We start from the raw sequence: 25000 nt of genomic DNA, 5'->3' as shown, positions 1-25000 counted from the left end.
AGATATATAAGAGAGTGAGTGAAAAGCAAACAGTCAGGCAAAAGAAAACAGAGAAGTAAGACTGAGACAAATTGAGAGACAGCTCTGAGAGACAGCTCAACACCAGAAAGACATACTCACTTCCTCCTATTGGCCAGGGAGATGTCCATGTCTCGAGGTGAGGCTCGGAGGGGGATGGAGTCTCGGCCGTTCCCACCCACCTGCACGCTGCTTACCTGGGCCTCGCCCCTGCTGGGGTGCCCACAGATCCTGTGCACCTATGGAGGTGGGAGAGCAAACCACCTGTTATGGTCACTTCAAACACAACGCAAACATCTAGCTAGGAGAGGCCCTCTCATGCCCAGGCTAACCAGGAACATGTACAGTAGCACAACTATCAAGAGTATTTCAATAGAATGAACGTAATGATAAACCATTTTTATGTGTTACTGTACATCATGTGCTATCAGTTTGAACACATTTACATTATGCGTTATCAGTTTAAACAGGCTGTGTGGAAGGATAGCCAAGGAGTGTGCCACCTTCCAGGCATTGTCGGTCACTGTCCATTATAGTAAAGCTATTCTAGGGAAAATGCTTATTTATGCTGATGTGACAGCTCACACCTCACTGATAGTGTGCACCTGCGCTTAGTGCCAAAGGTTTGATTGTCCAGTGGCCTATTACAAGAAGAGACATCAATATTTGGATGGAAAATGCAGAAATAGCATTCTCTTAAAACACATTACACTAACCACCTGGTTACCCTCCCACAGACAGAAGCAGAGTAAGGCCAAGCACATCCCAGGCCAAAATGGGATGGGTGCAGGATCCAGTACAAGAGTAGCCTGGGTGTTCCCATCCTGCCTTGCGCTGTGATTTCATTCACGCTGCTAGGGCAGTCTGGAAACTACCGCCCTAATTTTTGCCTGAGATAGGGGACCAATCACAGGACAGGAGGGAGGGGGGGAGCAAGACGATGATGAGCTATGCACAGACGCATTTGATAGACATCTGTGGTGCCCAATGAACGGATCTGGGCGCTTTTTTTAAAAAAAAAAAAAAAAACAAGAAAATGAATGTCTGGTTGCCAGACCACGTCTCATTTGAGCAGTGGTAGGTGCTAGCCAGGCTAGTACAAGAGTGTCCGAAAGAATACAAGATGGTCAGCACACCAAATAGCCCCCATACACTTTTTTAACGTCGTTTGTGACGTTTCGAGCTGTGCGACTCTTCCTCAGACACACATCTCTTTGTTCATTCATAAATCACCTCAGCAATACTTGTATTTCAGCCAGCACTGTAAGTGTACCCCCCCCCCCCCCCCCCTATTTTGTTTTGTTTTGTGTGTGTATGTTTTTGTTTTCAGCTACGTTTAACATTATGCATTGCTATTTGGTGTGTAATTTGTTTTGTTTTGTTTATGTAAAAGCAATAAAAATATATTCACAAAAAAATAAATCACCTCAGCAATCGCAGTCTCCTGCCACTTGTTACGGATATTCTAGCACGCTGCATCATGTGCTAAGAGCATGCTAGGTCTTATGAAAAGAGATTAAAGGAGAGCATGTAATGATGACTATGTAGAACCACTGTATCCAACAATGGGATTTCAGAATGAATACACTGCTAGTGTGTATAAATAGTACACTGTGCAGTATAGATGTACCGTATAGGTAATTCTATATCTAAAAAAAACACTTATTGATGTAATTCTTTATGACAAAAAAATTATGAATTTATCCCTCATTGATCAGGGCCAGTATCAGGCAGATACAAATGGTATGTGGATCCGTTGGCAAATCACAGTGTGTGTCAAGAGTCCCATTGTGTGTGCAGTCAGGCCCATCACACCCCCAGTGGAATGGATTTCCAATTTGGGGTGCGAGGGCTTCTATGGACAAAGATTTCCGGTCTTGGCCACTGGATCACGAACTAATCCAATTCCAAGAGTGGGGCGAGTGTTTCAGCTGGCTGGAAGGCACAAAGCTGAAGCAACACAAAGGAGGATGGCTGTGCATACCAATAACGGCTCACAAAGCCAAGAACCGCTGCTCGTGTCACAGAGAAGTTAATGGATGTCCAGAGAAACTCATGTATCTCTCCCCAGCACGTGTGTGTGTATGTATGTGCGTCTGTGATCGTGTGTGTGTGTGTGTGTATGTGTGTGTGTGTGTGTGTGTGTGTGTGTGTGATTGTGTGAGTGTGTGTGTGTGTGTGTGTGCAAGCACTAACTTATATGCATGAGTGTATGTGTGTGTGTGTGTGTGTGTGTGTGTGTGTGTGTGTGCGGGTGTGTGTGCAGTGCACGCATGTGTGTTTAGGTATGTGCACAGCCATGGCAAGTACAAATGACAGCCCTAAACATTCCTGGCGACACATAAGTGATTGGTAAGGAGGAGCACTGCGTGGCTCTGCTGGCCAAACCAAATGGGAAATCAATGCTGCCGGCCACTCGTCTGTGCGACCCCGCGCGCATCCACACGCCACCAGCTTATTTTAGCCCCGGGGAAACAAATTACCCCGGCCAGCCTTTTAACTGCCCCCTTCCCCTCGCGTTTTGCCCCCGAGGGCCTGACCTCTCATCTTGTTCAATTTGTGGCGCTTCAGGTGAACCCGACGAGCGGTGGTGCTCTTACTAAAAAGGTGCAGTAGCAGGTGATGCACACTAGATGGCAGCGTTGTTTACAATGTGACAGCGCGAGAGAGGGGGTTCGCAAGAGGGTTTTTTTCAGCGTCTGTGTGCTGGTGAGGGGTTGTGGTGTAAAACATGCGAACGTGTAATATGATTTAGTTGGCTAATGTGACCATGAGCAATTGGATGGTGGCTTGGCTCTTTGGTCTCTGCTTAAACAAGTGGGGCTCCAACAATCAGCCAGCCCAGTGATGGACGATGGACTGCAATGCTGCCCAATACCCTGAGCTATCGTTTACTAAGAGGCAAAATATATCCATCTAGTGAAATGTAGCATGTCGCCCGTATATTACATCAGTGGAGACAAATGTTACTATTTGCCATATCGTGGTGTATGTGTGTTCATTTCATGGGAACACATTTAACAAGCTATTGAGAATTTGTGTTCAGAAATGCTTTTAGAGGAAAAGTGTGTGTGTGTGTGTGTGTGTGTGTGTGTGTGTGTGTGTGTGTGTGTGTGTGTGTGTGTGTGTGTATAAATGAGTGTGTGTGTGTGAGCGAGAGAAAGAGCACTGAAAACATGTACATGTAGTGTCCACACAATCTTTCATAGTATTGGTGCAAGCCAACAAAACAAATCACACACACACACACACACACACACACACACACACACACACACACACACACACACACACACACACAGATAACTAACACCCATGTGGTATGTGCATGTGTGCGTACACTTCCACAGTAGCTCCACAGCAGTAGCACCAGTGTTATTTTAAGCTAATCAAATTTGCGGGATGACTGAAGGAGGTGGTGGAAGCATGCGTGTGTGTGTGTGTGTGTGTGTGTGGGGGGGGGGGGCATCATGTTCCAGCTGGCTCCAGGGATGAGGGGGTGTTGGGGGCAAGGGCAGAGGGGGGCAAGAGAGGGCAGAGTGAGGGCGTGGAGGGGGGGTGTGTGTGGGGGGGGGGGGGGGGTTTGGGAATGCTTATGAACATGCTTTGGCTCGGTCTGCCATGTGCGATTTCAAGGCAGTTTAGGAGCAGCGCCCGGCACCACATTCCTACGCACTCTGGCCCCGGACGCCAAACCCACAGCGGAATCGAAGCAGTGAGTCTGTGGAAATGGCCGAGCGTATCGGGAATGCAATCTGGATGGTGTGAGCAGAGAGAGGGAGAGGAAGAGAGAGAGGGATAGGGGGGACAGAAAGTGAGAGCGAGAGAGAGAGAGGGAGAGGGAGAGAGGGGGAGAGAGAGAGAGAGAGAGAGAGAGAGAGAGAGAGAGAGAGGACAGAGAGTTCATGTTTGGGCTGTTTTTGGGGGGATACCAGAGTCATTTGGCACTTGTTGCATTGCACTGTAAATCCTTGTGCCAGCCTGAAAAGTTACAAGTGTGTCAGTGTGTGCGTGTCTATGTACAATATTTTTTTATGCGTGTGTGTGTGTGTGTGTTTGTGTATCTGTGTGTGCTCATCTGGCATGTGTTATTTGCCCAGTGGCACCAAATATAAATGACACACTCCAAGTCCATCCATGTGTAACATTATATTATATAACTATATAAATACATATTCGATGCCCAGACAGGGCAGAGCCCCGGAGTTCAGCTGCTGCTGCTGAGTTCAGGACTCGGTGCCAGTGAACAGCTATTTAGTCGTCCCCCGTCCCCCGTCCCCCCCCTCTCCGTCTCGCTCACCGTTTTAACAGCCTCCACTGCGGTCTCTGGAAACTCCCGCTGGCCGTGTTTGGGTCAGAGGTGTCGCGAGTGGGCACACACCAAAATCACAATTGGATCAGCTAAACACAGAGCTTTAAATGGAGCTCTCATAAGGTTTTTTAAGTGTACGGTGCCAGAGTGAGTATGGCTAGATGGCAAAGTCAAACTCTCAGGCCAAATCCAGCCGTGAGGAAAAAGCCACAACACCTTTCCCCACTAGACTAATATTTCCATGCCATTCCTCTGCTCTGCTCAGGTTTTTTTTTTACCAGTCTGGGCCATTTAAAGTCTCGTTAAAACAGATCTTATTTTTGGGCTCTGGTGCTGACTAGATGATGGAGTATGTTCCTTCACAGCAACCCAACGGACGGTTAAAAAGGAGGCCGGACGGGTCAGGAACACCACAAGAGCCCCATCACCTGATCCATCTCAGTCAGCGGAGAAGATGAGACGATCAGGCTGAGAGGCCATCGGACAGGATGCTGATTCTTGTTTACAAAATCACTTATTAGTCGACTAGAACAGTTAATGAGCTCATCTGTTTTGTCGTGTAGTAGATATGAACATCTATTTCATTGACATTCTGTCAGTGTCAAAAAAAAAAGAAAAAGTAATTTAATAGCATGCATTTGTGAAAACCAAGAGGCTGTGTCAACATTTGCGGGATCAAAGACCAATTCTATAATCATCATAATTCTCACCATTAATCAGAGTCATGGTGCCATTATTGTTGTGTTATGAATTGTTCAGCTGGGTGATGATGACATTTTAGAATAGTGCTGGAAGAGCTCTCAGGCACACAATTAAGAGATTTGTTTACTCCTCCTTGCTAACACACACACACACACACACACACACACACACACACACACACACACACACACACACACACACACACACACACACACAATAACAAAGTAAAAACACACAGAAACAGATACACAGACAGACATAGATGTCCAGACAGACAGACCCAAACCCACTCTGACAGCAACCTCTCTATTCACACCCAGGAGACACACACACACACACACACACACACACACACACACACACACACACACACACTCTCCCTCACCTGCACGGAGAGGCGCGGGCCGTTCTTCTGCGCGTGCGCCACCGCCTCCTGCACGAGCGCGTGCGCTCCCAGCAGCACCTGCTCCAGGTCCTGGGCGCCGTGCATGCGCTCGGACAGCTCGCCCAGCGACTGGACGAACTCCAGCCAGTGGGCGTCCACCTCGGCCAGGCTGGCCAGGCAGCCGCGCAGCACGTTCAGGCAGTAGCCCATGCAGGGCCGGCTGCCGGTCAGCCCCTGGCAGTGCGGGCAGTAGGTCATCTTGAGCAGGCCGCGCTTGCACTCGCGGCTCAGCTGCAGGTGGTCGGTGGTGTTGATGACCTCCACGCCCAGGTGCAGCGCCTGGAGGAAGACGCGGGCGGGCACGGCCGCCCGGGACACCTGCGCGGCCAGCTGAGCGGGCGCGCCGCCGAAGGGGGCGCCGGGGAGCCCGCGGCGGGCCGAGCGGACGCACTCGGCGTAGGCGGGCGAGATGGGCGCCAGGCCCGGGTTGACCAGGCGGTCGTAGACCAGCGGGAAGAGCGCGTCGAAGAAGCGCTGCGCCGGCTCGTCCACGCTCAGCTCCGAGCCCAGCACGAAGAGGCCCACGTCGGTGAAGAGCTCGCGCACGGCGCCCGCCGCCTCCGAGGCCATGTCGCCGTACGTGCTCTGCAGCACCGACGTGGTGAAGTTCTCCGCCTGCAGGATCACGCTCTCAAACGTGTCTGTCAGAGGGGAACAGAGAGAGAGAGAGAGGGAGAGAGGGAGGTTAACATCAACTGAAACAAGCTGCAATTCTACAATAAAGACACCAGAGAGAGAGAGAGAGAGAGAGAGGGAAACAGAGAGAGAAGGAGGGAGAGAGAGAGGGAGGTTAACATCAACTGAAACAAGCTGCAATTCTACAATAAAGACACCAGAGAGAGAGAGAGAGAGAGAGAGAGGGAAACAGAGAGAGAAGGAGGGAGAGAGAGAGGGAGGTTAACATCAACTGAAACAAGCTGCAATTCTACAATAAAGACACCAGAGAGAGAGAGAGAGAGAGAGAGAGAGGTTAACATCCTCTGAAACAAGCTGTATTCCAACAATAAAGACATGAGAAATGGAAAGACAGAGAAAGAGAGAGAGAGAGAGGAGAGAAGAGAGTGTGTGACAGAGAGAGAGAAAGAAAGAAAGTATTCTGGAGTTGCATGGTTGCTTCATAAAATACATTAGAAACAGTGACAGCTTTTTATCTGGAATTCATTTATCATGATATACTGTACTGTCTTTTCTGTTTGACTGGTTATATCTAATAATAAATCATCATATTAGTCTTTAATACCGTGCCGTACATGAACACAGATTTGACAACAGAACACAGAATACCGTTTCTGATATGGACCCACGATTGACTCCTGAATCTCCATGTGATCAAATGAATATATTAAATACCAGATAGATCAGTGGAATTCTGTATCCCATGGAGCCCTCGGCGTTCCCTGAGGACAGCACTGAGGGAAGGAGCCAAAGGGTTTAACTGGGAATCAATCCCAACGCTGGCACCTCAACAGAGCCGCTTCAGCCTTTCATATGGGACGACTCCAATTTGCATAGGTCAACAAAGCACAAGTGTGCGTGTGTGCGTGTGTGTGTGTGTGTGTGTGTGTGTGTGTGTGTGTGTGTGTGTGTGTGTGTGTGTGTTCAGTGTGTGAGTGTGAGAGGCAAAGAATGAGTGAGAGAGAGAGAGGGAGGGAGGGAGAGAGAGACAGAGACCAACAAAGATGAAGATGGGGAGAGAACAGAGAGAAGATGGGGAGGAAAAAAGAATGACTCACTGGAGAGAAAGCAGAGGAAGAGAACATCAGAAGTGAGAGAGAGAGCATAAGAGTTGGGGAGAGAAGGAGATGAAGGAGGAAAATGATTTCACAGTAAAGCAAGGGAACCACAGAGAAAGAGAGGGAGAGAGAGAGCGAGAGAGAGAGAGAGAGAGAAAAGAGAGAGGGAAAAGGAGAATAAGTGTAGATGAAAGGAGGCAGAGAGGGAGAAGCAGGGATGCCAGGGTGCTCTGCAGGTCCCTGTGAGCACAACAGAGCACAGTGTGTGTGTGTGTGTGTGTGTGTGTGTGTGTGTGTGTGTGTGTGTGTGTGTGTGTGTGTGTGTGTGTGTGAGAGAGAGAGATGACTGGTGCCCCCTCACTGTGAAGAGCTGCTTAAAGATGGCAGGGGTTGCAGTACCCTCCAGGAACAGCCTGAAGCACACTCACCCATCTCTCATGCAGGCGCAGGCACAGGCACACACACACACACACACACACACACACACACACAAGGAAGTACTCTCTCTGTCGCTTTCATAAGGAGACATACACCTCAGAGCACTCCTGAAGGCATTAAAGCTTAAGAGCCATACACACACACACACACACACACACACACACACACACACACACACACACACACACACACACACACTTAAAGGCGTGAAAAAGGCAGTGTTGCAGTAGAGTAAGTATGCATACTCTAAAAGATCTACTGAGGCTAACATATTTTCATTGGAGATATTCAACTACAGAAACACCCATCATCTTGCACAGCAGATAGGGCCTACTTGCGCTTACTGACTTTTGAAAGTTAGTGTGACGGAATTCAGTTGAAAGGGATATTTTTGTTTCCTTTCCACATTTGTGCATGTCCCCTTTCTTTGCTGGTGAACAATTTTGTCCTTGGGCAAACAGGAAAAAAAAGACACATTAGTATTTGTTTTAATTATAAGATTTGCTTTGCTGTTTGGGTTTTCATTTCAAAGCTCTTACTTTGCGACCACCACTACCCCCTAGGGCTAATTATAATTTCACAGAAGTTCAGCAAGTGAATGAGTCGACTTTGATGTCTGTCCATAAAGGTATAAAACGTCCGTGCACTACAAAAGGAGCCTTATCCTTAAAACAAAGTCTCTTTGTACCATTGTCTGCAAATTGGCAGTCCTCGGCTCTTGACATGAGTGAAATGCCATATCAGATGTTGCTGAGGTGATCATAATGAGGATCATATTAGGGATCATTAGTCAAGTGGATGCTGCCAAAGTCAACGCACACAGAGACCAAAACAATTCGGAGGCTTTGAAAGGTCAACACAGTCCTGGTAACCAAGAGAGTTGGCCTTTTCCTGCATGTGTATGTGTGTGTTTGTGTGTGTGTGTAAAGCTACCCTGAGGCCCCTTCATCCAATATTAGCAGTAGTCTCACACACGTCATAGTGTTACGCATATAAACCCACCAACCGCCTTGCCCAGGTTCTACCTCCCCAAACCATGTCACCCCAGCATACATTTACAGTACATGTGTGTGAAATCCCCTACCTATTGCACTAGGAATCTAACATCTCTCTGGTGTATATTTGAAAAAAAAAAAAAATATATATACTGTATATATGAAATTGGGTCGGCTGTGAGTTGTGAGTTGGCAGAGGGTAAATCCGGAAACAGGCAGAGATTGCGAAGAGATAGCGGTTCATTTACGAACTGAGCATGAATACAATCGAAGTCTGTTTGCAGTTTCTATGGCATGACATATGTTTGGCTAATGATGTAATTTATGTGTAGCTCTACGGTGTAATAGGGGTTGAGAGGCACTGCAAGATCATACAGAGAGACACACAGGTGGATGCATGCAGACGACTTGAATGAATCCAGCTGTAGGATCGACAAAAAAAAAAAAAAAAGCCTCTCTAGGGAGGGCTGCTATCTGGGGAGGACTGGATGGCATAACGGATGGCATGTCGCTGTGGGTAGCCCGCGGGAAGCGCAATTTCCTGCCGGCCCCTTACGTCCTTTTGTCTGCGGTGGGATCGCGGCGTGCCGAGTAAGCAATATCCACCGGGGCCCTTTACTTTACGAGACTGCGGAGGTACCTGAGGATAAGCAGACGGCTTTCTTCCAGAAAAAAAAAACAAAAAGAAAGAAAGAAACAGCCGCAGTCTCATGTTCCTGTAAGCACAGCGGGACCTACAGCGTCCTCCTGGTTACCGCGGCGAAAATTCATACACAGTGGAAATATTGTGCCTCCTCCACCGTCGTTCGCTAAGCCCTATTTCATAAGTATCTGGTTAAAGACCTGTAAAAAGGTTTACGAGCTGGGCTATATTGAACATACAGCGTTCCCGTAATATTTTTTATGCTGGTCGTTGAAGCTGACACTTTTACCCACGGTGGCCTGCATTACAGTGAAAGGCCTGTTCCAGTCCACCCAGACCCACTGCCCTCCACTCCAACATCTCTGTCTGTCTGGGAATCGAGGCACTTCGAGCGTGGTGGTGGTGGTGGAGGTACGTTTTTTTAAAAAGAAGTGGCTCTGTCCTTAAGCAGGCAAAGCAAGCTCGGCTGCAAAAAGGTCACCCTGAACCATCGAGACGGAGAAATATTTACACCCCCCCCCCCAGCTTCCTTGGCCGGGAGCTGACCCTCCACACATCTCCCCGAATCATGTGCCCATCATGGGTTGTGGCGCGAGTGAGAGATGAGGAGGGGGGGGGGAGGTTGCTGAAAAACGAGTGCAGTGGGCCAAGGAGAGAGGAGGAGAGGCGGAAAGGGGGGGGAAGGGTGTGAGGAGAGAGGTGTGCCAGGGCATGAAGGCGCCAGGGACAGGGAGGGAGGAGGGGGGTGGGGGGGTGAAGAAGGTGAGCTGAGGCCTTTTGTTTGCACGTGTGCGTGTGTGTTTGCGCGAGTTTCTAATACATCATGCCAACCAGCAGATGTTTTACTCTGGGTCTGCATATACACGCTACTTATGTGGGTTTATGGAAGACTAATTCATGGCTCTAATCTCTTGAGAAGTCGGTCAGCACCGACTAGTAAACCGACTAGGAGTGAGCATATCAGCTGAAGATCAAAACAGTCAGTTATAAGCCCTACTTATAAAACACTGTGGCTATTTATTGGAGCTTGGAGCTTGCAGCTTGACCACTTTTATGTAAGAATGCAATTAAAGTTTCTAAATTGTTTTGGAGTTAATTACACTGTGAGCTTATGAGGCATTGTATTGTGTGTCTATGGTAATTATAGGAAACAAGGTAGCCTAGTAACTACAAAAACAGATGCTATTGATGGAACCAGTAGATAGATTTCTTTTCTTTGTGATTGCGATTTATTGCTTGAGGGTTGTGTTTTCTTGGCCGAGTGTTGTGATTTATATTTGAAGTCAAGTTTGACACAAGACCGCGATCCTTCTCTTAGCATCACTCAGTGACTCTTATTGTTGGCGGTGGAGAGCCTCTAAAGCTTTCTTTTCAAGGGAGAAAAACAATTCCAATTCAATTAAACAAAGTCCCAATCGGTCTTCAATAATAAGAAAAAACAGACAAAAAAAAGGGTATCTATTAAAACCATGTGAGTGCCTCTTCTCACAGAACTGCTCCTTCTCTAAAGTGAAGGGCCTTTTTGTAAGGGCCGAGCAAAAGGTGGGTCTTCGTGAACAACACACACACAAGACACACAAACAAACAGGGCTGGACCGATCTTCCCAGTGCATGGCACGACGCCTGAAAACACTAGTTTGCTTAAAGGGATTAGAGGGCATCCGATATGTCGGGCTGCGGGGAGCTACTGAAAGTTCCACAGAGATTAGGCACAGCTGATTAACGGAAGGCTGGGGGAGGAGGGCTTGCTCCAGATTACCACGCCGAGTTAATGAATCCCACTTGTCAGACCACACAAGAGTGTTTGTGTGTGTGTGTGTGTGTGTGTGTGTGTGTGTGTGTGTGTGTGTGCATGTGTTTGCATGTGTGTGTGTGTGTGTGTGTTGTGTTTGTCTACTCTGAAGAGGCTTGCCTTGCACAGCCAAATCCCCCGGATGGAGAGGGGACTTGTTGTTGGATAGTGAGGAGGACCCCACTGCCTACCGCAACCCAAACGCGAGGAAAGACCTTTTGAGGTTTGAGGAAGTCTTCCTGAGGTGGGGAGCTGGTGTTAACAACTCAAATAACTCAGACGCACGACGTGTTAACAATTCACAGACTCCTGTTAATTAACAGCTTCAAGAAATATCCCCCAAATTAGATAAGCCAGATTGAGTCAATCTAAATAGCTAAACACTCAGTTTGGTTTAGCTATATTTTCTGCCTCCTCCTCAACCACTCAGGCTTGCCAATCCAGGTTTCACTCTCACATCCTAACTTTGGCTCTCACTTCAGTCTGATAAATCACCCTTCGTCTGGATGGAAGACCTACAATGATATTGTATAGAAAGTGACTTCCGATGTGAATACATATTCATTTACCCACTCATCTTTACAACTGAGGAGATTTACATAATTTTAGTCACGTTCTATATCTTTCCCCAAGACAAAATCTGTGCAGACAGATAGTATTCACTAACAAAGTTCAATGGTGAGAAGGATAGAAAAAGACAGCTGATAGTGGCTTCATTTCTTTTTTTTTCCCCTGCAGCTTAAAAACCTTCCCTGGAGCACTGCTGACTGCCGCTCCTCAACTCTGGCTGGCATCTCCTTGCGGGAATGCCTTAAGGCCTGTGGAGCATGCTGGGAGAGATCAAACTGCAGCGAGATGGGGGGAAAAAGTGCCAAGTCGACAGAAACAATATTAGAGAGAGCGTGTCACCGTGAAAACGTTGTACCTGCTTCCTTCGTGTGGACAACAGTGATCTCAGGCATTTCCTCTTTCTCTCTGCCATTCCAAGACGAGAAGGACGGAGAGAATGCGGGGAAAGGATGAAGGAGGAGGAGGAGGAGGTGTGGTGTCACCTCAGATTGGAACCATATGAAGGGCCTGAGGTAAAAGTGGTGGCAGGAAGAGTCTCTGAAGCAGAAGGAAAGAAAGAGTGGGGGGAAAACAAACCGATAGGAAGAACACTGAGCCGCCCGACTGCTCTGCGGGCTTAGAGAGCCGCGGCCGCAGACTCCCATCTCACGCTAAGAGATTGCGACTCTATTTTTCTTTCATTTCCCCTGGCTGAGTTCGATCGGGGGCGATCCCAGATGGCTGAGCCACTATTTACCGAGCGGCACCGCAGCCCAGGACCCGTCCCGATTCCGTTACGGCCCAGTTCCGGGCCAAATCACATGCTGGCAGTGGCACACCACGGCAAGACTGATGAAGACTTCTCAGCCGCTCACTCTTCCAAGTCTACTCTTTGAGACTGTCTGAACACCAGGACATACTCACAACCTCAATAATTCACAGACTGACTAAGGAGGTGAGGCTCCTTAGCGTCCATGTCGAGGAAAAGTCAGTGCGATCTGTTGCTTTCCTCGTTAGAGCAAGACAATTAGACACTGACAAGAAGATGGCACCTTTTTCTAAGCTGACTTTAATCGGCCCAAATGAAGGGGAGGCATGGTGGATTAGCTTGGGGGTAATTTGGGTGTTCTTTTTTTTCTAGAATGGAAAATGGAACAACTGACTGCTTACTTTGTTTGGCTGGACTGCTAGGTAACTAAAGAACCGCAAGCAGTAACAACTTTCTTGATCCAACTTGTGGATGAGCAGCGAGAGTCTGAAAGGTTATTTTGATATTCTCATAACATCACTGAAAAGAGAGAGGCCAAAGTGGTATGCGGTAAGAATGACAACCTATGTGAACAAATATATTCAATCATACCTTTCTATCACAGTCTCAGGTCTTCTTTAGACTTCCAAACACCGTGCAGCCAGGCTTTCATCGACCACTGATTCTGTTTGTGGGTTTGTTTACTTACATCTCAGCCAGATTCAATGTTTCAATCTGAACTGTGCACAGGGTAGTCAGGGAGCATTTTCACCGAAATAAAGTCCCGTGGGATTTTTTTGATGAAAGCAAGCCACCCATTCAGATGTCTCAAGGGCACACCAAATAACAATAAAAAACATGTTGGCAGTCTGAAATATTGTGCTGGCCAGCATGGTGGACCACACATAGAAACTGTATCCTTGCCGCATATTTCCGGCTATACCGCAACCTAAAATGTATTTGTTTGGTCATTTTCTTTCCTGTTTCATCCATATTCAGCTTCAGTAACTCCAAGTATATGAAATAATAATGGTTACATGTCGCTATTCAGACATGTCATTAGTCAGACATTAGCACCCAATTGTCGGAGTAGCAGCATTTTCGGACAGAGAAGAGAACGAGACAGTACTCCTACCCGACGAACAAGAAACTGGCACGCAAGAAAGTACTGCTATTCCGACATGGTCTGCATACCATTCACTGACCGCCAGTGAGGTACTACCAATCACAAGAGTAGGTACACCACCACTAATTGCGGCACCTGCACATGAATGGTCCACGCTACTCACAGTGCTCAAGCAAGCCCAAGGTATCAGCGCTAAAGTCATGGGTCCAGATCGCAAGACAGTGATCACCCTTGATTTGGGCCTGTACAAGCCAGCAAAGCAGCTGCAGATGGCCCGTAAGGACATGGACCACTTGGTACTGCGCCCTGGGGAACTTCACATTGTGATGGCACAGCTCCGTTGCATTGGCGCTTACATCGAGAATAGCGTTATCGATTATTGCTGGACGGAAGCAGATTTGTATGGACCAGTGACAGTGAAGCAGATCATTGAGGGAAAGCATGTGAGGAGAGCGATAGAAGCACATGTGGTCACCCTACAGTCACTATTCCAGCTATACCAGACTGCTTTCCTCCAGGACCACCCAGATTTGCAGAGAGTACTCACCGAAGCAGCACAAGCTCTTGTTCTGGCAAGTGTTGATGGCAGCACTGAAGGCATGCAGGAGGCGCACTCCGCCATGGTGCAGGCAATCCAGTCATGCGGGGTGATGCAGAAGATGGCTCAGTTTGATGCTGCAAATGGAAAGAAGCCACTGCTGGTGGTGATGCGGCAATACATGGAAATGATCATGGAGATGCTCATGTTCATTAGGTCTGTCAGAACCGGTAACTGGAACCTACATATCCAGTCAGTGGAGAACTAGACAAGCAGAACTATGCACGTTTGATGCCACTGTACCTGGCTGACATAGAGCTCCTGAGACAGTCAGACCCAGATATCTATCAGGAGTTCATGAAGGGGAACTGGGTGGTTAACAAGAACAGGTGTGTGGCGTTTTGTGCTGTAGGGGCAGACCATGCACTCGAACACATAAACCGCTCCATGAAGGTAGCTGGGGGACTTGTGGGTATAACCCAGAATGAATATGCTCGCTCCAAGTTCTTCTTGATCTCACCAGAACTGGCCAGGCTTGCCGGAGAACTGTCGCTGACATTTCATCGCCTGCTCAGACGCATCACCATGCCCTCTCAGCTGCAGTGGTAATCAAGCAAGAGAAGAGCATTGAAGCACTCACGTCCACGATTGAAAGATTCTCAAACCCATTTGCAGAAGAAAGCTGTGACCTGTTCAACCTGGTGACGAAGGCAGTCATGCCTGAGAAGGTCAAGAGTGATCTGTGCAATGAAAGCACAATTGGCAGGCAGCTATTTGAGGAATTCGTCACCAACAGAATCAGCTCAGCAAAGGTCAACGTATGGGATACAATGAAAAAGACGAAGCTTCAGACCTGGAAAACAACAGGAAAACGAGTGAAAGTCAACACTGGAGACAAAGTAGTGGAGCTCAAAGCAGATCGCAAACTGTTCACCCGCATGTTGCTGGTGTCCAAGTCAAGACCCAACATCAACCTGGAGGAAACAATTGGTAGACACGAGTTGTCAGTTGTACCAAGGTCAATGTTTGCGGCTGATGGTACAATGCTACACTGCCACGTGAAGAGCAATCTGATGGCCATCCTGGAGAAGCTGCCAAGAAGTGACACAGACAAGGAGAGTGGACTTCCTGACAGTGAAGAAGAATCAGAAGACATGCCTGCAGCAGTGAAAGTGGCAGTTGTCGATGCCATGGCAGATGTCCAGTCACTACAAAAGCTTGACAACATCACAAACTGTAGCCAGCTGGCTGATCAGTTCACAACCCGTATCCTGGAGAGATACAGTGATGCCGATGAAGTCCACCTTGTCTTTGATCGCTATGATGTCACATCTCTGAAGGGTGCCACTCGTGACAGAAGGCATGGTGGTCAGCCAGTCATAGCCTACCACATAACAGATGCCACCAACATAGCAAAGGTGCCACTGAAGCGACTCCTGTCCCATGTGAAGACAAAGATGGAACTCACTGGCTATCTTGCTGAGAAGATGCTGGTGAAGGCTCATGCAGAAGAGAAGCAGATGGTTGTTGCATGGGGTTCACAGTGCCGAGCTACTCACAGGAATGTCGACCACCTTCATAGTCAGCAGGAAGAGGCCGACACTAAACTTCTCCTGCATGCTGCTGAAGCAACTGCAAGTGGGGCTTCAATCATAAACATTCACTCACCTGATACCGACGTCTTTGTTCTGGCTCTCCGCCGGTATCCTGAGTTATGCACCAACACCAACTTCGTGACTGGAGTTGGTACGAAGCGACGTGTCATTCCTCTGGGACCCATCTACGAAGCTCTGGGGCCAAACAAGGCAGCTGCTTTGCCAGGATTGCATGCCTTTAGTGGAGCTGATAACACGGGGGGCTTTGCTGGCAGAGGCAAACTTGCTTTCTGGAAGACCTTCCGTGACGCAAGGGATGACAGCAATGAGATATCTGCATTGACAAGTCTGGGAACCATGCGCTGGCCAAGTGATGCCATATATGATGGTCTCGAAGAGTTTCTCTGCAAGGTTTACCTGCCAGGGACCAAGACTACCAAGATGGAAAAATTGAGATGGTGGCTATTCACAAAGAAACAGGCCGAGTCAGAGAGGTTGCCACCTACACAAGCTGCACTGCAACAAGCAATCTTGCGGGCACACTACCAAGCAATGATCTGGAACAATGACACTGTTCCAAACCCAGAGGTACCATCGCCACAGGACTATGGCTGGAACTTGGAAGACGATGTATGGGTTCCAGTGATGACCAAGGAACAGCCTGCACCAAATGCGGTCATCCAGCTGGTGAAGTGCGGCTGTTCAAAATCCAAGTGTGACAATGTGAGGTGTTCATGTCGTAAAGCAGGACTCGGCTGCACAGAGTTATGTGCCTGTGACCCCAGTGAGGGATGTGACAATCCTGAGCAGCCCACCACATCACTCAATGATGAAGAGGATGAAGACTCAGGAGATGACGAGGACGATGTTGAAAACTTCATATAAACTGTGTGCTAACTGAAAGCATGACACTCATTGCGTAATGTGTAACATCACATTTATAATATACATTGTGAATTGGAGTTCATTGTGATTTTCAGTTGATTTAGTCTACAAACATAAGATGATGCCTTTATTTCTATGCCGAGTCAATAAACGTATTCATTCCAGAAAAGATTACTGTTATCAGACCACTACTTCAGTTATCAGACTTTTCAGCAACGAATAGCATAATAAACAAATCATTATTTTCACCATTTATTACTAGCTTGCATAATTAAAACCCCTTCGCATTCCGACAGATTTGCCTGAAAAACGCCTGAAAACGCCTCTCCAAATTGAAATGGTTGCTGTATCCCAACCCTTTGTGCTATTGAGATGAAAACACCCATTTTGGAAAGCAGACACCCTGTAGTTTTGTAATCTATTGTCAGTTTCACTGTAAAGGGTTCTGCTGAAAACTGGGAACTCTTTATATTTTGAAGTTTTTGTCATTTTTTCCCCTCGCCAAAGAAAAAAATATATACATAGACATTAAATAGTCCTTTTACTGTAATGTATCAGGTTATAGACATAATGGAACAAAGGCCACAAGTCTGAACAACTTGTATTTCAAATTTGAAAACAAAATATCAAAATTTGTGTTTTCTACACCATTTTATATGTGGGTATGCCTAGGCGTTTTTGCAAAGTCCTATTTTTGGAGACCAAAATGTTGTTATTTTCTTATATGCTTCACAATTTTCCCCAGCACAATATTTCAGACTGCCAACATGTTTTTTATTGTTATTTGGGGTGTCCTTGAGACAGTTGGATGGGTGGCTTGCTTTCATCAAAAGAATCCCACGGGACTTTTTAGGCTCCTTGACTAGGGTTCGCGGACCTCAAACGCACTCGTAACATGGCTAACCATGGCTCTGCTGTTCCCCTTCATTCCTTTCCTGTTCTCCTCACCCAATTTTATGCCAAACTCTTTAGAAAGATCCTCTGGCGATAACGACATACGGAAGATGCAAGTGGGGGGGGGGGGAATAGATGTCTTCTTTTCAGGTTGTGTTTCCAGCACTAAGGCTTTACCTTGGCAGAGTTACGGCTGCAGTTAATGATCCCTCACAAGAATTTTAAGGGCCCATTTAAATCAAGACTAGTGTGGAATGGTGCCTTTGTTGAAGTTCTTTATGACTTTGTGTGGATTGTTTGAGAGTGTAAAGACAGCTACATAAGCTTTATGTTATATTTGGCCCTGCCATTTTTATGAAGTTAATGAAGTCAGTTTCCATCTGCCATATGAGAAGTCGATTAAGGCGGCAATGAAGACTTCCAAGGTATGCACTCATTTGGGAACTTCGCTTGTAAGAATTAACATGAATGGCTCAAAATGCATTCACCTGATAGAAGTAAGAATGAAGACCATTTGCTCGTTTCTGACACGCATCACGCTGCATAAAAAGCTACTTTCACACAAAAGCAAAGCATATCGTGCGAGAGACAGTGAGGGTGGTAGTATTCCATTATCTGGAGCTTGCACAGATTGTTAGATAGAAACCAAAGAGCATCACAGCTCAGTGAGTACAGCCGGTGCTCAGCATCTTCTTTTTGATCTAACGGGGCTTAGCTCATTCAGAGTCAGCTTGGATGGCTTAGGATGACATTGTGCATCTCTGTATTCGGAGAGACAAATACCTCCGAAAAAAAAACCCTACAAAACAAAGTGGTTGGATAACAGAACAAGCGAGAGTTTGAAGGCACACATCAATTCTATACAATTCCACCCCATGCCCCTAAACAACATCAACACCTCTACCAGTACAACTCTATCCTAACGAGGTGGAGGAACACAAATCTCCTGGTGCGAGGGGCGGGGGGGGATGAGGGGGGAGTCTAGCCACCCTGACGCAGAAGGCTCATTACCCCCATTATGGCAGTGAGAGGGATAGAAAGAGAGAGAGAAAGAGAGAGTGAGGGAGAGAGAGAGGGGGAAGGAGAAAGAAAAAGAGAGGGAGAGAGACTCATCTGCTTCATTTACATTTTTCCTGAGAGGCGCGTAGTTACCTGAGTTAATGATGGCAATATTTCACAGCAAGCTCCTGAACCTGATAATATGCGTATGTGCACACTCACACACACACACACACACACACACACACACACACACACACACACACACACACACACACACACACACACACACACACACACACACACACACACACACACACACACACACACACACACACACACACAAACACAGACCTCACAGGCACTTCATCTACTGAAAGGAAAACATGTCGTGAAGTGCAGCACTGAATTTTACAGGTGGCCTTTGGTGACAATGGCAATGCATCCTGTGGAGTGTGTGGGGGGGGGGGGGTGTCTCCTTGTCCCATGAATACTACATGAGGGAAGATGGCTGCCCATTCATCAGGTAAAGGGTAAAGCCAAGAAGATCGGACTGCAGCAAGATGAGGTACAGTAAGGACATCGTTTTGGTGAGAAAGAACGAAAGAGAGAAAAGTTTATGTCTTTGCCATTCAGTGGTTCCATCCATGCACCTCCTCACTGACTAGGTCTACAATGCACTACTAGGTCAACCTCAGTCGTCCTATTACATGATATTAAACGATGGCAGTTGTGTTATGAGTGGCAGGGACAAATGCGTTGCCTGTAAATATCCATTAATAATCCCTCCTCCCTGTTGGATACCCCAACTCCGCCGCAGTGCAGCAACCATGACGACAAACATAACACGCAAAACACAATCACGCGTGCCGTGAACACAAGACTCAATAGAAGTGATAGGCCTACATCAGGCATGCCGCAACTACTCACAGTTTCAGCCCAACAATAATGAACAGCTCTGGTGGTGATCGATTCAAAGACTTGCCAAATACACTAATGGACTGTTCTGGGAAGAGATTAGCTTACTGAACATCTCTCAGCCACATCCACTGAAAGCATCTTCACTGACAATCTGATAGGCAATCCGTTTGTCACCTGTCCAGTCTTTGAGTTTGTTACATGCCGTCTTTTGAAAGGAGAAACCATTGTGAGTCCGAAACAAGGTCTCTTGGTCAGAATTATTTAAAGTATACAGAGGAGGTATAAGTTAGATTGACAAAAAGCTATTGTTTACAGTTGTGATGTCTATAACTTGCTTAACCTTTGAATAGCATGCATAATTGGGTCTCTCATTTTATGGAGAGGATAACAAGAGAAAACGTTCTGTCCTTTTCAGCATCACTGAAAACATTCCATAAAATATAACAGCAAATGTAGAAATGTAACACAACAAGTGGCGAGCAAGTCTTTACAACATAAAGGTGATCAAAGTCTCATTCTTTCCATCTGTTCCAGTAGTTTTCCACTCTTACAGGACAGCCTTGTTTGTGAGTTTCACCTTGTCTGCTCAGTTGTGGTCATTGAGGTTCATGTGAGTTGAAGGGCACAGCGCGTTTATTTGTGTGTGTATATGCGTGCGTGTATGTGTGTGTGTGTGTGTGTGTGTGTGTGTGTGTGTGTGTGTGTGTGTGTGTGTGTGTGTGTGTGTGTGTGTGTGTGTGTGTGTGATCAGAGAGAGAGAGAGAGAGAGAGAGAGAGAGAGAGAGAGAGAGAGAGAGAGAGAGAGAGAGTTGGCATCAGGGAGAGCTAGGTGTCAAGTGTCACACAGGACTGTTGAAACTGCACCTGATGTTGCCAAGCTCTCAAACACCTGGCACAGTTTGCACAAACCATCCTATTTTGAGAAGAAAAAGACACTGGCTGTAAAGCATTACAGTAGTACTATAACTACTTTGCAAGCTGCATATCAGCATACCTCATTTGAGGTATTCACTTGAAAAAGACAAAATACAAATCAGCAATCCTTATTGTTGCTGCAATTATTTGTGTGTGTGTGTGTGTGTGTACACGTGTATGTACGTACGTATGTGTGTGTGTGTCTGTGTGTGTGTGTGTGTGTGTGTGTGTGTGTGTGTGTGTGTGTGTACAAGCATGCTGTCTCCGCCTATGAGGCCATCTCAACCACAATGATTAGAGAATGCATTTCATTCTATCAAGGCTCATCTGTAGCCTCTCACAGAGCCCCGGCCTGCGAACAGAAAGCTTTTCCCGATCCTATTTTCCTCCTCCTCCCATAATGGCCACATTGCTCATTTTCAATAATGCAAAACTAATCCACTTAGGCAGGACAGCTTATTATTTATTTCGGCGATGAAACATGGACGGGAAGAAGCTCCAGCGACGAGGGCGAAGTTGTATGCAAACAGGCGGCTGGGCTGACCTCTCCGCACTGGACCATGATGTGCAAATGTGGCTCCGCACAGCCGAGCGTGCGTCCAGACTAGAACTGATCTGAGATCAGATTACGGCTCCCTCCCTTAAGTCGCTGGTGTATTGATATTATTTAAATGTTTTAAGTGGTCCAAGGCCTTCTCCGGACTTCCAAATCAAGTCAGATTTATCCAAAAGCTCAGCTCCAGCGTTGCCACGTTCGTCCTTGGTCACAAACCCGCAAGAGCTGCACCCACCCTTGTTATGATATTTGATAAATGGAATTATAATGAAGTTCTGGTGACTGATTCACTCTAACCCGGCTCTGCTGGAAACAGATTTGCTTTCTGAATATCTCTCAGCCAATTCCACACAAAAAAAAAGAGTGCTTGACACGCTCCGTATGCTCAAGTGAATACGGTATGTTCCAGCAAGAATCTCCAGTCCAGTTTCAGGTTAGGCTTCCTCAACTCTATTCCTAGTTCTGTTGAAATCTTAAGAAAACACAACAACAGCTGTGCCTCGTAACCGCAGGCAGAGGGGTTGCCGAGTTGCTAAAGCCCAGTAGATGCTATTTGGGAAGGTGGCGGCCTCGTGTAATCCCGCTTCTTGGCCCGGGCGAGCATCTGTGGCGAAATAAGCCATGCTTCGCCACGGCTCGTACACTGAGTTTTGTTTGACTTGGACAGAACGGTCCATCCTTTTGGCAGCGGGCGCTGTTTGCTTTCTCTCGCGCTCGCCTGAGAAGAGCTGCGAAAAAGGCTTTTGGGAAAAGCCAACGCTACAACGGTGCGCCTCCGTAAACAGGCCGCGCCAATATAACGCTTGACGTGATCTCTTCAGCCCCTTCACACGGAGGGCACAAGCAGGCCAATAAGGGGCGAGAGAGCAGCCTTTGATTTCTATCTTGCGTCTGCATCGGGCCATGGAGATCAAAAAGGCACTACAGTGGTAACAGCTGGTGAGGGCGGTTTGTTTGCCTTTGATGCTGATTTGAAAAGCAGAGTCAGGTTTGGGTTCAGAGTGGTCTGAATAGACCCTGCATCGCGTCAGGTCATGAAAAGGTGGATTGGAGTCTTATCTGAATACAAGTCGCTGTCATATCTTCCAGCTTTGTTCCATTCAATGCAAAAACAAGTGTTTTTTTTCCCCCTTGAACTTCTTACAAGTGGCTGTTACTGCTCCGACCACAAGGGGGCAACCATCCACATCAATCAAAGGTGTGTGAAGTTGACCAAAAGGAAACATAAGTGATTAGTTAATTCATATTCCAGGGGATGTTCCCTGTATCACCCATTCTACAAGAGAAACAAGAGGGAAAATGAGAGATGAATCAGAAAGACAATGTCCTGAATGTGCCTATAGCAGCAAGGTAGTCCCGAGTTACAACAAATCCTTACATTTGTGCTTCATCTGAAAAGCCAATCCTGTAGATTGAGTCAAAGAGCCCTTCACATCCCATAATAATCAGAGAAACCGCGACAGTCCTCTGAACCATGGCACAGATCTGATCAGTGGCTGTATTTGCTGTTGGCTCTATAAGTTCTATGAGTAACTAAATCCTTATTCCCGCAGATTGAACAAATGGTTTTCAGGGGGAAAAAGTCATGACAAAATACAACTGCTTGGCTGGATTTCTTTATGCAGATTATGTTTGTATTAATTGTGATTTAGATGCTAATCCTGAGGTTTACAATGATTACACGGAAAAGAAAATCAAGCAAATACCAGTGTTCATAGACTAACTCTTTCAAATGTAACTGTGAAAAAAAAAAAACATTTTCAAATCACATCCAAATTGTGGTTTTAGCACAAATTTAATAGCAAAGGGTTAGTAAAATTGAGCTTTAAATAGGCCCAGAGTCTCCAAGCAAGCCGCAAGTCGCATGAGCATAACAACATAGCAATAGTAGATCCAAATGGGCCATTCTGTGTGTTATGGAACAGCACTTTACTGCTTAACGCCCCCACACAAATGGGCTTCAACTTCGGTTTTTCGCAGCGTATGACTTCTTGCGTGAGGGTAGGTTGGTGGGTGGGTGGGCGGGCTGTGGCGTCAATTAGAGCTCTCGGAACACGGCGCCGAGGGATGGTGTCACAAAGGGGGGGCAGAGGTTACCATCAGCAAAGCGCTCGCCCTGTGAAGTACCTGCTGTTCACAGAGGAGATCTGGCCACCAGCCCAGCCTCCCCCCCCCCCCCCCCCCACTCTTCTTCTCTCTACCTCTCATTTGCTCTGCATCTCTCTCTCTCTCTCTCTCTCTCTCTATCTCTATCTCTATCTCTATCTCTATCTCTATCTCTATCTCTCTCTCTCTCTCTCTCTCTCTCTCTCTCTCTCTCTCTCTCTCTCTCTCTCTCTCTCTCTCTCTCTCTCTCTCCACTGCTCACTTTACCTCTCTTGCGCTGCTACTTGGTTTCCCTCCATCTCTCTCTCTCTCTAACGCGTTTCTCTCTCTGTGTTCTCGTTTTTTCTTCACATTCCTCTATTTCTCCAAATGCTTTTCGCCATCTCTCTTTTTCTGTGTCCTTGTTTCTCTTCTTGTCTCCCTCTATGTCTCTCTCTCTCTTGCATCGCTCCATCTCTCTCTCTCTCTCTCCTTGTGTTTCTCTCTGATGTTTTCTCCCTCTCATCATTCTCTGCCTGGCTCTGTGACTTTATCTAGTCTTCCACCCGCCTCGATTGTTCTTTTTTTTTTACCTGTTCCTTCACATTCTATTACTTTCTTCAGTATCCCAGTTACTCTTTCTCTCTCTCTCTCTCTTTCTCTCTCTCAGTGTATCTGTATCAATATGTGTCTCCGTCTCTTTCAGTCTCACCTCTCACTTTTGTTCTTATTGTATTTCACCCTATTTCTCCACCAAAACCCCCTGTCTGCTCCTGATAGACATACTAATAAACTGTGTGTGGTGTGTGTGTGTGTGTGTGTGTGTGTGTGTGTGTGTGTGTGTGTTGGGGGGGGGGGGTATGTGTGTTTGTGTGTGTGTGAGTGTGTGTGTGTGTGTGTGTGTGTGAGCACACACTGCGGCAGTGTACTCAGGGGTCGAGGTGTGTTTGCGTTTGAGGCACTGTGCTGGACAGCGCTGTAGTCAGGCTCTTTGTGCGATGATGAAGACGTCCCACAAGGGCAACCATTATGCCCAGAGCCAGACTGAAAGAGAACCTCAAAACATGCCTGTGACTCATGTCAAATATGTCAGCGCACTCTCGGCGTTTGCATGCATGTGTGTGTGTGTGTGTGTGCATGTGTGTGTGTGTGTGTGCGGCAGGAATGTGAATGCGTGCCGACATGTTTGAGTCACGCTCAGGGAATCACAGGTCTGCCAAGGTAACAGGTGATGGTCCGATAAAAGAGTACAAATTTCGGCTGAGATTGGGGACATAGTTGAGAGACAGGAGAGGGTTCATTTGAGTGTGAAACTCTTTGTGACTCATTGCGGGAGATGACTGTTTGTGTGTATATGTGTGTGTTTTGTCCAGGCATGCCAGGAGTTTCAGTCTCATTTTCCACACGACCCCGGAGTGTGTTGCCATGCTAACCACTAAACACAGTGTGCCACAATGAGATGTGCCGATAGACAAAGAGTGCTATTCCTTCTCATTACCCTCTATTCCTTTCTTTCTCTCTATCCCTCTCTCTCTCTCTTCCTATTTTGTTCTCATTCCCTCATCTCTCTCTCTCTCTCTCTCTCTCTCTCTCTCTCTCTCTCTCTCTCTCTCTCTCTCTCTCTCTCTCTCTCAGCTGTTTGTCACTATAAGACTGCGCATGTGCTACGTGTTTGCCAATGTCCAGCAATCCATTTATAGAAATGCATTTGTGGCAGTTCATCACCATTGAAAGAGCACAGAATGAGGTGGTAGCTAACAAAATTCTCCAAGGGGAAGGGTACTAGAGGGTTTGGCAATAATGAAAGTGTGTGTATGTGTGTGTGTGTGTGTGTGGGGGGGGGGCGCGACTATGGGGCGTCACTGTTTGTGGCACCACATTTAGCCAGAGTTCAAAGCATTCTGATGCCACCTGTTCATCTCTATGAATGAGAGATGCGAAGATGGCTCTCATTTAGCCAATTCAGCCGCTCTGAATGCCCCCAGACCACAAGAAAAGCCGCCAGTGACATTGGATAGGCCACCGAGCGGCCTGGGCACACAAGTCCACCGTGAGTCACTAGGGGGCTGGATGAACCGCCACAGGTATCCAGTCACTCAGGCAGCGACCCC

At 47.0% G+C, this 25000-nt stretch overlaps 1 protein-coding gene across 1 annotated transcript in view; it reads right to left on the bottom strand.

Annotated features, from left to right (window-relative positions):
- Positions 1–25000, bottom strand: part of gpc5a (glypican 5a) — a 132872-nt gene that overhangs the window by 78463 nt on the left and 29409 nt on the right. The window contains exons 3-4 of the mRNA XM_062527508.1: positions 5418–6118; positions 121–257 (exon numbers count right to left, since the gene is read on the bottom strand). Coding sequence (XP_062383492.1) covers positions 121–257; positions 5418–6118 — 838 coding nt within the window. The remainder of the gene's footprint in view (positions 1–120; positions 258–5417; positions 6119–25000) is intronic.

This window comes from Sardina pilchardus, chromosome 23, assembly GCF_963854185.1.
Source record: "Sardina pilchardus chromosome 23, fSarPil1.1, whole genome shotgun sequence".
Lineage (NCBI taxonomy): Eukaryota > Metazoa > Chordata > Actinopteri > Clupeiformes > Clupeidae > Sardina > Sardina pilchardus.
This window is presented reverse-complemented; position numbering and strand designations above follow the sequence as displayed.